This window comes from Ischnura elegans, chromosome 3 (assembly GCF_921293095.1).
Source record: "Ischnura elegans chromosome 3, ioIscEleg1.1, whole genome shotgun sequence".
Taxonomy (NCBI): Eukaryota; Metazoa; Arthropoda; class Insecta; order Odonata; family Coenagrionidae; genus Ischnura; species Ischnura elegans.
The window spans coordinates 55,233,758-55,248,430 of NC_060248.1; the positions used below are offsets into that span (position 1 = coordinate 55,233,758).

The 14,673-nt window shown below is 38.4% G+C and overlaps 1 protein-coding gene across 1 annotated transcript in view; it reads left to right on the plus strand.

Annotated features, from left to right (window-relative positions):
- LOC124155813 overlaps positions 1–14,673 on the plus strand; it is a 60,253-nt gene that overhangs the window by 6,097 nt on the left and 39,483 nt on the right. Inside the window, exon 2 of the mRNA XM_046529939.1 lies at positions 11,023–11,562. Coding sequence (XP_046385895.1) covers positions 11,023–11,562 — 540 coding nt within the window. The remainder of the gene's footprint in view (positions 1–11,022; positions 11,563–14,673) is intronic.

Below are 14,673 nucleotides of genomic sequence, written 5' to 3' on the forward strand. Positions count from 1 at the left end.
TAATGCAAATAAATAACATAATGAAAGTATTATGAATTTATTTGAAAGCCCATGTTAACACTACGTAAGAATTTAAATACATAAATGAGTGGAATTTAATGGAAAATATTAATAATAATAGGATATAAATTCACTTCTAATCTCTGATAAAAAGAGCAGCGAACACTGAAATTTTAATCAGAACAGTTAGGTCACAAATACTGCGAGATACCATTTGGCCAAATATTTTTATCGTATAAAAAACGCTAGGTATCACATGAACGTATGCAACTGCTGAAACTATTTACATTTTCAAATGTTTCATTTTACTTGTACGTACCTTTCGATCGACCGAGTTAGTTATGCGGAATTCTTGAGAAGAGCAGGAGAGAAGAGAAGCCTCATGAAAACCTTGATGAGAAGCCGGAACGACCTTTTATTGAGACATGATGGCCTGATGAAGACAATTGTTGAGGGACAAGTAGATGGAAAGATCGGAAAAGGAATACCTCGAACAAAATATGTAGAACAGGTAAAGAAGGATATGAAAGAAAATAGATACATAGGTGTGAATAGATTAGCCGATAGGAGAATCGAGTGGAGAGCTGCGTCAAACCAATCCTAGGATTATTGGCCAGTGATGATGATGAATAAAATATAATGTGGAACGCTATACCCATGAACATATCATATGATCATATCAGGTCAAATTAGATGACCATTACCTCTCGCAAGTCTCGATCAACTTTCGTTACGAACTTTCGAATGCCAGAGTCAACAGTTTTCACATGTGCTTCAAAGGAAGAAGTAAACGATTCGAGAACACAAATTGACTTGAGCCAAATACCTCCCGTCCATCCTTAAACACCTGTTTAATATGGAGATCCGGTATGATCATCTGGCGTTGGTGACTCTGACTTCTCGAAGTTAAGTTCCGGCTATTTCCCTCGAAAAATCTCCCTCAAAACTTTCAATCGATGAAGAGATTTTTTTGTGCTTGAAAATTTCCATCCATTTTTTTCGGGAGATGATTTTTTTCCCCAAAGAATAAGCTCTCCTCAACCCATCACTCGGTTACCGGGTGAGACGGGCCCCAAAAACCGCTTCAGTCACCCGCCGTGAACGAGTCCGCTACTAGACTTTGTTTCCTTTTTATTCCTTTTTTTTAGGGCCACTTATTGAGAGCTCTAGTATACCGTCTCTAGCACACCTTCCCAATTATCATGCATGTGAGAGCATGGCGCGAACCAATTAGAGAGTTCCGAGAAAGACTCTTCAAGTGGAGAAAGAAAGGCTTTAGAATCAGGAGTGTCGATGGCATCGATGTTTTTTTTTCGATTAATTTTTGCGTCACGCCGGGAATTCTTCTACCACACCTCCGGAAGGAGTGCTAAGAAATCACAAATCCTCGAGGCGAGGACGACCCAGTGAGATAAAAAAAAAACTTGAAGACGCTGCTCCGTTATTCGCGTCGTTGAGGAAGGAAAAGAAATCACGACGGTATTTTCTCCCCGAACGAACCGCGCCTCGGGCCGGAAGATTTTCTTCTCTTAAATGCACACACGCTTCGGCGTCATCGGCGTTCAAATAACGCTGGTAAAAGTGATGCGAGACAATTAATGAGGAAAGCGAGAGAGTAGGCGACCACCGCAGTCATCAATACCGAAAGCAAAGGGACTGCATAGAGGAGGCCCGAATCCATTCTCTTAGAAGGCTGATTTTTGTGTTGCCACTTCGGTATCATTTTATTCGGTTTTCAAAAATGTCCGCGGCGCGGTGATGTGTGCAACGAGATCCCTTTTTTCCCTATAATTTTCAGTATAATTTTTGCTATTGCGAGGGATAGCATTGAAATGTAATGAATTTGATTGATCACACTATCATGTATATAAATTCCGGATAATACCCCTAGTTATACCTTATTCCCCGTGAAACTCAGATCAATTTAACCGTCAGCGATGTCAATGGCGACTTCTGTAAACTCATTTAAAATCGCGGTGGACGATAACACATTTAGAGGCCGACTTGAGGATTCTCTTATATAATATTCGTACCAAAAGAATGACCTTTTCCAGCTTCCATTTAAATCTTATACCCACATGTCGATTTGTGGCGTGATAATGCAGCGTTATTGAACAACCTGGAAGTTTACATGAACATCTCTCTAAGAAGTATAGCAGCCGTCTATTTGGCCAAGATATTACAGCGTTTATGTTCATAACGGTCTCGCATCATCCATATGATGTATATTTAGAGACCAGCATATCTTAAAGACCTGTTTACACGGGTTGGGTACTTCCGCGTATAGGTGCGTGAACAGTTATGCAAACGAGAGCGCAGAATAGGATAAGAAACTATTCTGGAGATGCTGTGACAAAATTTTAAGTCTCGATGCATTTACATGATAAAATTTTTAAAGACCGCCGATTCGATTGAATGGCTGAGCTGATTCGGTGGAATGAGTGAGCAATTCATAAATAGAGCTCGAGAGAGGACGAGATATCTCATGTATTCATGTACTTTGGAAATGAGCGGGAACAAATTCGATTCCGTTTATCGGCTTTCACAGCAGTAAAGAAATGGTGAAACGTGCTGTAATTTGATCAAATAAAAGCGCCCGTGGCGAATCTATGCTGAGAGTTGAATGAAATTCAACATTAACCACGCTTAGTCCTGGTGATTACTTTATACAGGAATCATCCTCCATTGTTACGAATGTAACGTAATATGTAAAAAACCTAATCTAAAACAATCCATTTTAAAAGCTGAATGAGTGAAATTTATTTTCGAAAATTATTTCGAGCATTAAAGACTTAAATAGTTATAATGGATGCATATATAAGTATTGCCCACCAAATTCCCCAATTACTCTAGCTAACATTTAAAAATATACGATCGAAGAAAAGTGTTACATCGGTTAACTAAAATTGTTGGTATAAGGAGTTAGAAATAAGAATCCGAGAAATGTTTTTTCCCAGTGTCTACCAGTAATTAGTTAGCAAAAATATTTATTGGTGAGCTTGAAGTGGATGCGTTTTATATAAATGGTTTTTAATGAGTAACCTGCGGATTTAAAATCTGATGCTAGCACCAAACGAAAACTTTATTAGATTTATAAATACTTTGACCCAATAAGCTATCATTTGTTTCATTTTACATTACCTCATGTACCTCAAACTCGACGCAGGAAAATATAAAAAAGGTACTAACCCTTCAAAAAAGGCTCTAAGGGTTATTTTAAAATTAAAAGCGAGAGGCTCTTGCAGAAAATATTTTAAATCCCATAATGCACAAAGGTTAAGAAAAGACTTAGCTGTTTCACAAAATAAAATATATTTGCGACTGGCCAGATGATGATACGCTGTATCGAAACCGGTCGCAAATATATTTTATTTTGTGAAACAGCTAAGTCTTTTCTTAACCTTTGTGCATCATGAAGGAGTTTCGCCATGTTACGCCAACCACCATCGCATTTAAATCCCATAAAATTATGACGATTCCTAGCATGTACATGTCTAATGTGATTCTCTTTGCATGCTACAAAAACATTTCTCTGACCAGAAATACAGATGCCCATCAATTTAACACTAGAGGAAAATTCAATATTTTCAATGACCATTGCAGACTATCAATACTTCAAAAAACCATATAATTATCTGGGAAAATATTATTTAGCAAACTTACTTCAGAAGTAAAAGCAATGCATAGCCTAGAAAAAAAAGTTCAAGAATACTTTCAAAGATTTTTTGTAAAAAAATGCCTTTTACAGCATTCAGGAGTACAATGAGAGATAAAAGTCATAACGATGTAAACATATATTTTTTCTCATCTTTTTGTAATACAACCTTGTTTGAAAAATTTCTCTTGTAGAATTTTCTTTTTTCAAGTGAATTTCTTTTTAATTTTTATATGTATTATTTTATTTTTAAAACTTGACGAAACTCATACAAGTGTCATATTGTTTTTTTTTATGGTGAATAAATCAATCAATCAATGTTAAGGAAGCATTTAATGGATATAAATAAGCAGTAAGTGCATATTTCAGAAAATATTAGGAACGTATTTACATGAAGCAAACATTTTGGAAGTATTTTCGAGTTATTTCACTGCCGACGTCATTATGATCGACAGATCCTTAGAAGAGGTTTTTATACTTCCTGGGTTTATTCATTTTGATTGTGAACATTAGTGCAAGAAAGCTTACCAAGTCAAAATAATTTTGGGAACAGTTGGTTTGGAAAAACATCTGAGCAGAAAACTCCAATTGTAAGCTGCAAACTGAAGTAGTCTAAAGACGACGGATGGAGAATTAATTTCACATCTAAAAACGCGTTTCTGACCTACTCTACTTCAGACAACCAGACTCGGCGTTGCTGTCTGTCTATTACGACAATCTACAGATCTACGTAGTAAGCACGAGCGCTACCCATTGGTTCAAGACAAGAGATAGATGAAGATCTCAACGACTCCATTATCTCTCACGTTTCCTTATTTTTTGGTCGAGGAAGTTGCTACCTAAATTTCACACGCAATATTTTATTGCACAACCGATGCAAACTTTGATCTCCGAAAGACCAAACACATCTACATAGACTTCATTTCTCATCCAAAATATTTACGCATATTATACTCACGGAAAGGCAGATTTTTATCGAAAAAAATATAAATTTACCCAATCTCATCTCAACTAGGCAAAATATCGTATAATTTTGTCACATGATTATAATGAAATGTCGCTCAATGATTATGCCGTAAGGAAATATAAAGTAAAATATAAGTTTCCGCTTTTCATTTAAATAAATTGGGATTTTTAACGTAAAATTGAGAGTAGAAGGAAGATAAGTTAACGTGGCACTAATTCTGTTTTTAGCCTAGAGGTTTTGCTTAGCTTATAGCAGAGGATCTCAGTTTTTTTAAATTTTGACATCACGATTACCAGGAGTAAAAAATGAATTGTACTTTGTACTCTTTGGGATGTTTTTTCGATAAATCTATTTTGTCTATCTTCCTTCACGAGTAATTAGTAAGTATTCGGCATGAGTGTTACCACTGGTGTTAAATTTCAATAAAAATCATTTGTAATTTTTATAGAATTATATTAATTTAATTTTATAATGCAAGTCGTCACGTTAATTACCAGCGTCTTCATAGTAGCTGAGCTATTCATTAAGAAAATTATTCATTATTCATTTCTCTTTGATTACAGGATAATTGATTTACAATTGCATAGCTGCCGTTTGGTCTAGTAGAATAGCCCCCATATATAAGTGTGTCCAAGAATTGTGAAATTTTCCCTGGAATCAGTTGAAAAAAAAAACGCAATTTCTTTTGCTGTCTCCTAGACTGGCGGTCTTTCAGTCTTTGTCCAAGTTTCGGCTCCATATTAAACTGTTCTTACAAAGCGCGCTTCTTACTAATTTAAATGCTTTTTGTGGTTACTTTCTCTCCCATTTTAGATGCTTAAAGATATAATGTAATCAAATTACTCACTCTGTTAATTTGAAGTTTTATGTTCTATTGTATCAACTTTACTTATTGCAGTAATTATTTTTGGAAAATTATCCTTCTCTTCATGGTAGAACATATAATGCTATTATTACTATGTGTTTTCAATCAAGCAGACAACCATCACGTAGCATTTTCAGGTTATATTTTCCATGGAGCTTATTTTATCTACTCCATTCATCTAGTTTGCCTTAAACGTCAAATTCAGTAAGGCGGTATCGGCCATTCGGGTTTGTGTATGCCGTGCTATGCCGCGGGATTCATCAAAATAATTCCGACTACGGAGCTATTTTTTCCTTTATTTTCCATGTTTTCAGGGGAAATCTGGCCTCACAGAACATTCCACTATATACCTTCCTGCAGGATCACACTTGACAGTGTTCGGAATTATTTCGATCAATTGTCATTCCAGTCGGTCGATTCCGATCGGTCAATGCGATTCGGATCCGTTGTAGTTGAAACATTTCATTCCGATGACTCAATACGAGAGCTCATATCGTCATCGGGATATGGATATTCAAACACAACAAACTCCAATCGCATTGAAAACCAATCGGAATCAACCGATCGGAATAATTCCGAACAGTGTTGATCTCACCGACCATGACCCTCTCCAGTTGAATCCCCCAGAATATTTCCTTGGCTTCGGCCTTGTCCTTCACTTTCAGGTGATCCCAACGCTAACCTATAAAATCAATCTTTGGATTGAATCACCGTATGAGATCACCACCATAGTCAATTTCTCCCTTGAATTTTCGCCCGGCACGCGCCCTTGCTCACCCTTTCTCCTATTTTCACTCGCTCGCTTTTCTCACTTCGGCTCTCTCTGCATTATTCCTCCTCTTTCCCTTAATCACGCCCTGCACAAGACACTCACGGACACTCCCTTTCTCCTCTCCCACATTACGCATGCCGGGCGTATCGTGGCTTCCGGCCATGCGTCGTGTTCAATCACTTAGCGGCGGTCCGCCCGATGATTTCAGAACTCGAATAGTCGCGGCTTTCTAACGTCATTGTGGCGATGAGACCGGCTGGGATACTTTTTTGTATTGTTCTCCCATCTCCAGTCGTCGTCCGCTTATGAAGCGGTCAATTATCGCGATGAACTCGGTGTGAGAACAAATGACAATCGAGAGATTGATTCACTTCGGGGAGCGGTTCATTTAAAGACACTTAGTTTCCAAACGTGGATTCCTAGTGGAGAAAAGAAAAAGCGCAGGAGAAGTTTTCACTTCGAAAATTATTCCATTTCGCTGGCGGAAACGTGGAGCTATAATTTAGCATCACAAGTTTTCGCCGGTTAATGCAGGTTTACGTGGCACATTTATCTAAACATTCCGGACAGACACCTTTCCTTATATATAACTCATCAATTCGCAACAAGTTATGCAAAACTTAATCTTATCTATAAATCCAGCTGTTACATTCCCTCCTTTACATTTATGCAAAATCATACACAGATATAATATTATACTTATTATTGAATCGGCCATTAAGTCAACAAGGTAATTCAAAATACAGTATGAGCTTATCCCTTACTTCCGTATCCTCTTCCGCGGATGGATCATGATTTTACTCTCATTTGGTTCAACCACCACTCTCCTAGGTTGCACGAAAATTGTGCTTGTGACCAGGGTTCTTAACAGGTAATTTACGAAAAAATTGTTTTAGTAAAGTTCCGCAAACCATACTTTGTTCTAAAGGACCTGATAACTTGATAAATAACATGCAGGATCTAACCTGCAAATACATGAACGCGCAAAATTCACCATGCAACCACCCACCTCGGGAAAATCCACGAACAAAATACGGATTCTGTTCTAATTTCGTTCATTTATTCGATTAGATTCTGTTTCGGTCCTCAAAGACCGTTCAAGCATGCACAAATTAACTCGCTCAGGTTAATTTGTCGCGCAAACAGATGATTTGCGTGATGAATGTGACCGTAAACAGTCCCTAATTGTACATGAATTTGTATCTCCTAAAAATAATTTTAATGAAAATCAGTGATGCATTAACTGGTATGGAAGAATTGAGCACAAGATAAAGGCGGGTAAAACTATGAAAGTTAAGAAAAATTCTGAAAAATTCGTCCTCTTGCTGAAATGGCAACTAAGCCACTCAAATAATAATAAGACCAGGCACATAACCCTATTTAATGTGATTATCTTTTCATCTAAATTACATTCACAGACGTGTTGAAATATCCAAAGAATTAATATTTATTTTAAACTCAAGAATTTAACTTTACTTCAAATTTATCGTATGATAATCGTAGCCTTGAATTCAATTAAATATATGCATTCTGCAGCTGAATGTTAGCTATTTAAGAGCCTACCGTTCCCAAAATATCAAACAGAACACCCAATGCAAATGCGGGTATCTCATATTGAACAAACAACTAAGAATTTTCCGGAAAATTTGTTCTTAAACAACCACTTGACAAGACGGTAAAACATCGGCCGCCCTTATGCCAATAGTGAACCTTTGGAGGGCATGGGAGCTCGCACAGTGCACGCTGACCGACCACGACCCCTGTACCGATAACAAGTCAGTATATCACGACAACCAAGCAAGTGATCGTTTGACGGGTTAAAATCCGGCGTATGTAAGAAGCAGCGCTCCAATGATAATATATCGGCCAATTTTTTACAGGCCGTCCAAAATCGATATGTGTGCCACGAGATTTACTGTTGATGATCGTTTATCCTGGGTTCTATGGTCCTGCATGCATGTTTCCCAATAAAATTCCCGTATTCGCACGGGTTTCTATAGACTCCTGGAACCTTGAGACTTGCGGATTCCTCGGCTTGGATTAGTAGGAATAGGCCGAAACTTATATGATGAAAGATGGACGGTCTTAGTACTCTTGGAAACGTTGGCGATGATGGATTTTGTAACCAGAATGGAGGCCCGAGAAACACTCAGAGCTTACATACGCCGGGAAAGAGTTTCTTCATAATTCTCCCAAAAATAACTTACATGTTAAGAATATTGGGGTACTTGTGTAGTTAGCAATAGCAAGGACGTGGAATTTGTGGTGTACACATTACAATATGTAACTGCTAGCACCTAAAACTATAAGATGGCAGAATAACTTACGCAAGGATCGTTTGATATTGAGAAGAATTAGACGCAGAATTCCTAGGACTACAAGTTATAAGTGGCGTTCTTTTTGCAGTAAAAATGTAAAAAAAATACTCAACTGTGCTTTGGAACTCTGATCCTTTGAAGCAATCGGGATAGTTAACTTTGTAGGTTCCGATCATAATGATTGATGGCACGCTTTTGTATTTTAATCTAGGGAAACCGGTCGCCTGCCTTGAACGAAACAGCAGGAAATGGGCAATAAATAAGAAGTAATTACACTGTTACATCCATTTTCTAGCGGGAATCATCACGTTTGCCTTCAAAGCAGGTACCACAAGAAAGTTCTTGCTTCTCTCTTCCACCGAAGAATAATGAGTTTTTAGAATATCCTGCTTTCAAGTAGTTGACTGACTAGACCACTAGTGGCAAGTAACCTAAAAGAATTACTGCCAAACTAATTAAAGCTTTTTTTGTGTCTAAGCTTTAATGCACATATTTTAACTTCATATTTTTTCCATTTCATTTTAAATTTTCATATTCCAAGTTATGCACGACGTTCATAATTAATCTTATACTATAAATTTTTAATTAAAAGAGAGTAGGCATTTTGATGTTCTCTCAATGATTGAGAGAATACCTGTTCATATTTTTGCACCATGGAATAACTTTAAGTTACAAGTCCCAAGAGCAAATGCCCCTAAGGAGACCATTCTCTTCTCATCTTCTCTATACCATGTATTAATAATATAATACAGAGAGACAACTCTGACTCTCAGCCATTTCAATGAATAGGAATCGCTGAGAATTGAATTTTCTTTCGGGTATAAATCAGTCCTCTAGGGAAAGTTTTTAAGCCTCAGATTGCTTTGCGTTAACTCAGATCATTAAATGCAGTCAAGTGAATAAATTGCCTTTTGATCAATTATATTCCTTTCTTTTGAGCTAATTGGTCAGGCTTCTCTCAATATTACTCCAAATTCTCCCTATCATTACCATCCTAGCGATGACGATGGACGCGACGAGGCGGTTAGAAGTCATTTTCTAATAGATAGTTTTTTTACTATAGAGGTCTTCCTTAAAACTGGAAAATATACCTGGGGACTATATATTATTTTCTCTGGGCATAATTTGGTAGCAATAAAATGGTCTCGCTAAATATAGGCTCCTGCAGCAGGCTCCTACCTTTCCAAGTTATGTTTTACACAAATTAAGCATCAAGTCATATGGTATTCGAAGCGATGATATTGGAGAAAGTAGCGTATCTGTCGCAGGCATAATTGTCTCATCGTTAAAAATAACAACTTTCTACCAGATGCTAATAATCCCATTAAACACAATAGAAATGAAATTTGGGAGGTTTTCCAGCATTAGTTTTCAGCTATCAGTAATTTACTTCCGTGACTATGCTGAACATCAGAATATCAGGGCCGGTTTGAGCGGTAAGCTAAGTACACGGCCGCGTAGGGCGCCAAGCGCCAATGTTCAGTACTAATCGTACTACCTCTCATATTATTTTTGAAGGGGGCGGCCGGAATGTTGATTGCTTACACGAGAAAAATGTCTAGAACTGGCCTTGCTGACCATGTACACGGTCCATGGAAATGACGCTGCGATGACGTGTTCCAATCCCTCCAAATACACCCGTCGAAAATATGAAAATAATGTATGTAAATTTGGTGTTCCAAATAGTAATACATCATTTGAAAAGTTGATTGAAAATACTAAAAACATGGATGAAATCAATATTAGAGTTGGTTCACACACTTATTGAGGAATAACCTTAACAATAACAAAGACGTAATTGGAGGAAAATTGTGAGTCATACCGTCCCTAGCTTACTTGTTTTCAGACTAAAGTTCACAGGATAGTAAAGCCAATTGCTTTCCCTAAAGTATAAATTACCTGAAGGTTCTAAAAGTATAACCATGTAGTGACAGAGTCGTTGAATATGATGAGTTTTTAAACGCATGAAGCCATGAATTCCTAAAACAGAAAATTGCCATTCAGCAGCAACCACAACAATATTTTGTGCAACTTCAAAGCTACTGAATCTATCATTTCAATTTTTCTTCTTGAAAAGATGAAGTTTACTCAAATATCGTATTACTCATGGAAGCAAACCAAATTAATAGCTGAAGTAGCCTCAAAAATAAGATTAAAAATATGCGAATAAAATGTTCATCCCAAAATCGTGCAAAGTTGACTCGTGCCACTTTTGAATTTGTTGCTACTTATTTTTCTTGCAGTCATTGTTCCCATAATGCAATCAATTGATATTAATTTCTTCTTTCACAGACTATTTGTGAATAAAAATACATTTGACCTATTATTTCAACTTTTTCCAATGTGGAATCGTACCGTTGTGGAACAAATGGCCTAAGATTCTTCCTTGTTATCGATGTCTCCGGCATGGTACCAATTATCATTCATTCCTTCTTGCCCTTTCAGGTGGCGGCTGCGACACCCGCATCAACCGTAGAGCCATCGAGGATGACGGAGGGTCGAATGTTCGCTGAGACGATGAGGCAGGCACTCAAGCGACCCGGCGTCGCGGACAGCTTGGGTCAGATATTGCCCTTCCTGCGGGTCATGCCGACTCGCCAGCGCGACCAGCTGGCCGTCATGATTCGCTCGGCCCTCCGACCGAACCTCCCGCTGCCGCCGGACCAGGAGGAGGAGCAGGAGGAGGCGGCGTCCTCAGACTACGTCCTAGATCAGCCGTCGACGGACGGGGGCGAGGACCTGCTGGCGTCTGCAGCGTCGCCCACCAACAGTATCGCTTCCGGGACGGCAGAAGGCGACGTGGAGGTCGTTGGGGACCTCAAACAGATGAGCATGAAGGGAGGGCTTCCCGCCATGATGGACTTTGCACAGAGCGCGCGTCGGAGCAACTCCACGGGGGTTCTCGAGAAGCTCTTGCCAAACCTCGATATAGTGAATCTGCTGAAGGAAACAGTTGCCTCCGTGGATGACAATGGAGCCGGCCAGGTAATTCGTATAAGAGTCAAAGAAATTTCGCAAAAAATATATGTTCATTTAATAATGGCTATAATTATAATCGCTAAACATATAGTTATGATTAGTATATATATTTTTAGCCATTGTAACCATTTATGTTAGTCTTGATAATGACGGTATAGACGCTGAAACAAGTTGACAGCCAATTAAATAAGTTTGTGGAACAGTACTCGGTTTTTGTCCACCATGAACATTTCATCGTTCCACCAAGTAACGCCCAAATCAGTTGATTTTATATAGTTATGATTATGACTGATGGGTAGCCGGTTGGTGTGGTAGCCGGAGTGTTGGTTTCCTACCATGTGAGTACGGGTTCAACTCCCAGTAGTGGTTGATATTTAAAAGAGACTGCCCTTATCCCTTCTTGAGTGCTTTGTGGAGAGAACTTCAACCACACCATTCCGCATGTCGGATGGAACTTAATTCCATGGTCCCTACAGCGCTATTTTGTTAAGAGTAGGCTAATGGCGACGCCGGGTTTCTCCTATCCTATGGCGAAAATGATTTCTGTTGTCGGTTGCCTCCTTCAATATACTGCGACTCCTATGAAGGCCATTTTATTAAATTCATGGAGCATGGATTTCTGATAACAATAAATGAAAGAGTAAACCGCAACCCGCAAAATGAATCCTAAAAGCTAATTTAAAGTTTAATTATAAATATTGTCTTAAATTTTCTTCGAGAATGGCCATTGGAATTTTGATTTTCAATTTCAAAATATCCTGGATTGATAATATGGAAGGTATTCATAAATGAATTTTTTTTAGAATAGCTTCGTAAACTATTTAAATTAAGGGAGTGGGCTCATGATTTTTCGCACGTGATACGTGATTTTTTCGCATAAAATCGTTTCAGGCTTGATTTTGTGGAATATTGCTATATCCATGGACGTGATTTGTTGCCCTAAGGAAAATTTCTCGAAGAGGAAAGTGAAGTTGAAAAGGATGACATTGGAGCAAGCATCTTAAGATCGGAAATTGACGCTGCAGTAAGAGACCTGCGAAAGAATAAGGCCCCAGGAATAGATAACATTCCAGCAGAGTTAATAAAAAATGCAGGAGAAAAGGTATTAACTCAACTGTATAAAACTATCTGCGATATGTACTCAACAGGAGATTTACCTGGTGACTTCGAGAAGATCATCATCATTCCCATACCCAAAAAGAAGAGAGCTGAGAAGTGCGAAGAATTTAGGACCATAAGCCTGACGACACATGCGTCGAAGATTCTGACAAGAATCATTTACAGGAGAATTGAACGAAGAGGAGAAGAATTCCTGGATGAGGACCAATTCGGATTTAGGAAAAGCAGGGGCACAAGGGAAGCAATTTTGGCTCTTAGGATGATCATAGAGAAGAGAATGGAGAAAAACAAACCAACCTTCATAGCATTTGTCGATTTAGAGAAGGCCTTTGATAACGTGGAATGGAATTCAATGCTTAGAATTTTGAAAGAAATCGGCGTACTCTACAATGATCGTAGAATTATTCATAGTTTGTATAAAAACCAAGTAGCTGTGATCAAATGTGGACCAAACGGTGCAGAAGCGAGAATAAGAAAAGGGGTGAGACAAGGTTGTGCGCTTTCCCCCTTAATTTTTAATGTTTACATAGAGAAAGCCATCAACGAAATCAAGCAGAAAGCTTCGGGTGTCAATATCCACGGAGAAAAAATTAGTATGCTGCGATTTGCTGACGACATAGCAGTCATAGCCGAGACAGAGAAGGATTTGAAGAAGACGTTGACAAACATGGAAAGGGCAATGGCCAGATATCAGCTGAAAATCAACAAAAAGAAGACTAAGATATTAGTTTGCAGTAAAAGAGAGGAGGCTAAAACAAACATCAACCTAGGAAAGCATAAGCTTGAAGAGGTGAACGAGTTCTCTTACCTGGGAAGCCGAATTACCAGCGATGGACGGAGCAAGAAAGAAATACACAGTAGAATAGCGTAGGCGAAGAGGGCTTTCTACAAAAAGAAGAATCTTCTTACAGCTGAAAATACCAGCATAGAAGTAAGGAAAAAATTCATCAGATGCTACATATGGAGTATGTTTCTCTATGGAAGCGAGGCTTGGACGTTGACAGCAGCAGAGAAGTCAAGAGTGGAAGCATTCGAAATGTGGTGCTACCGAAGAATGATGAAGATAAAATGGATTGACCGTGTGAGTAACCATGAAGTGCTAAGGAGAGTAGGAGAAAAGAGAAGCCTCCTAAAAACATTAAGCAGAAGAAGGGACAACTTAGTTGGCCACATTTTGAGGCACGATGGTCTGATGAAGACAATCGTTGAAGGACAAGTGGAAGGGAAAAAGGGCAAGGGACGGCCCCGAATGAGTTATATCGGACAGGTTATAAAGGATGTAAAAGAGAATAAATATGTAGCTATGAAGAGATTAGCGGATAGGAGAGAGAAATGGAGAGCTGCGTCAAACCAATCTTTGGATTGTTGACTAATGATGATGATGAAGGAAAATTTTAACTTTCGGGAATGGAGTTCGAGCGTTAACATGGTATTTGAAGGTCTGCAATAGTGTAAATTAAAACAGTCCCTTTGGACGTAGTTGAGAAGAGGACCCTTACGAACCAAGGAAATTTTGTCTGTGTTATTCATGACGATAACAGGAACAACACGCCTGAAAGACATCTCTCGAAAATCTTTGAAGGACTTTCTCATTCAACTTCTGGTGAACACAATACCTTCATTAATTCAGTTTTTTTTTCGAGTGACCCATTTTTTTTAATAAATAGAATTTCTAATACGCTTGAAAATTGCAATCAATTCGACAAATTAATCCGTTCAGATACTGATATTTTTTGCAATGACTTTTTTCATCAAGATTAACAGATTTTCTCTAACGCTTGAAATTTTTATCATCAAGAAAAATTCAATCAATGTTAGTTCAGCCTCTCTAAAACAATGAGCAGGCAAAGAGATCGCAAGCTGAGGGTGTGAGATCTTTTTAAGCAAACAGAGTGCACACCCAGCACAAAATTGTTCATAGAAAGTCTCAGAAACCTCCATTTTACGTCCAATTTAGATACATTTCCCAGGATTCCCCGCTCCGCGGAAGGATACCTC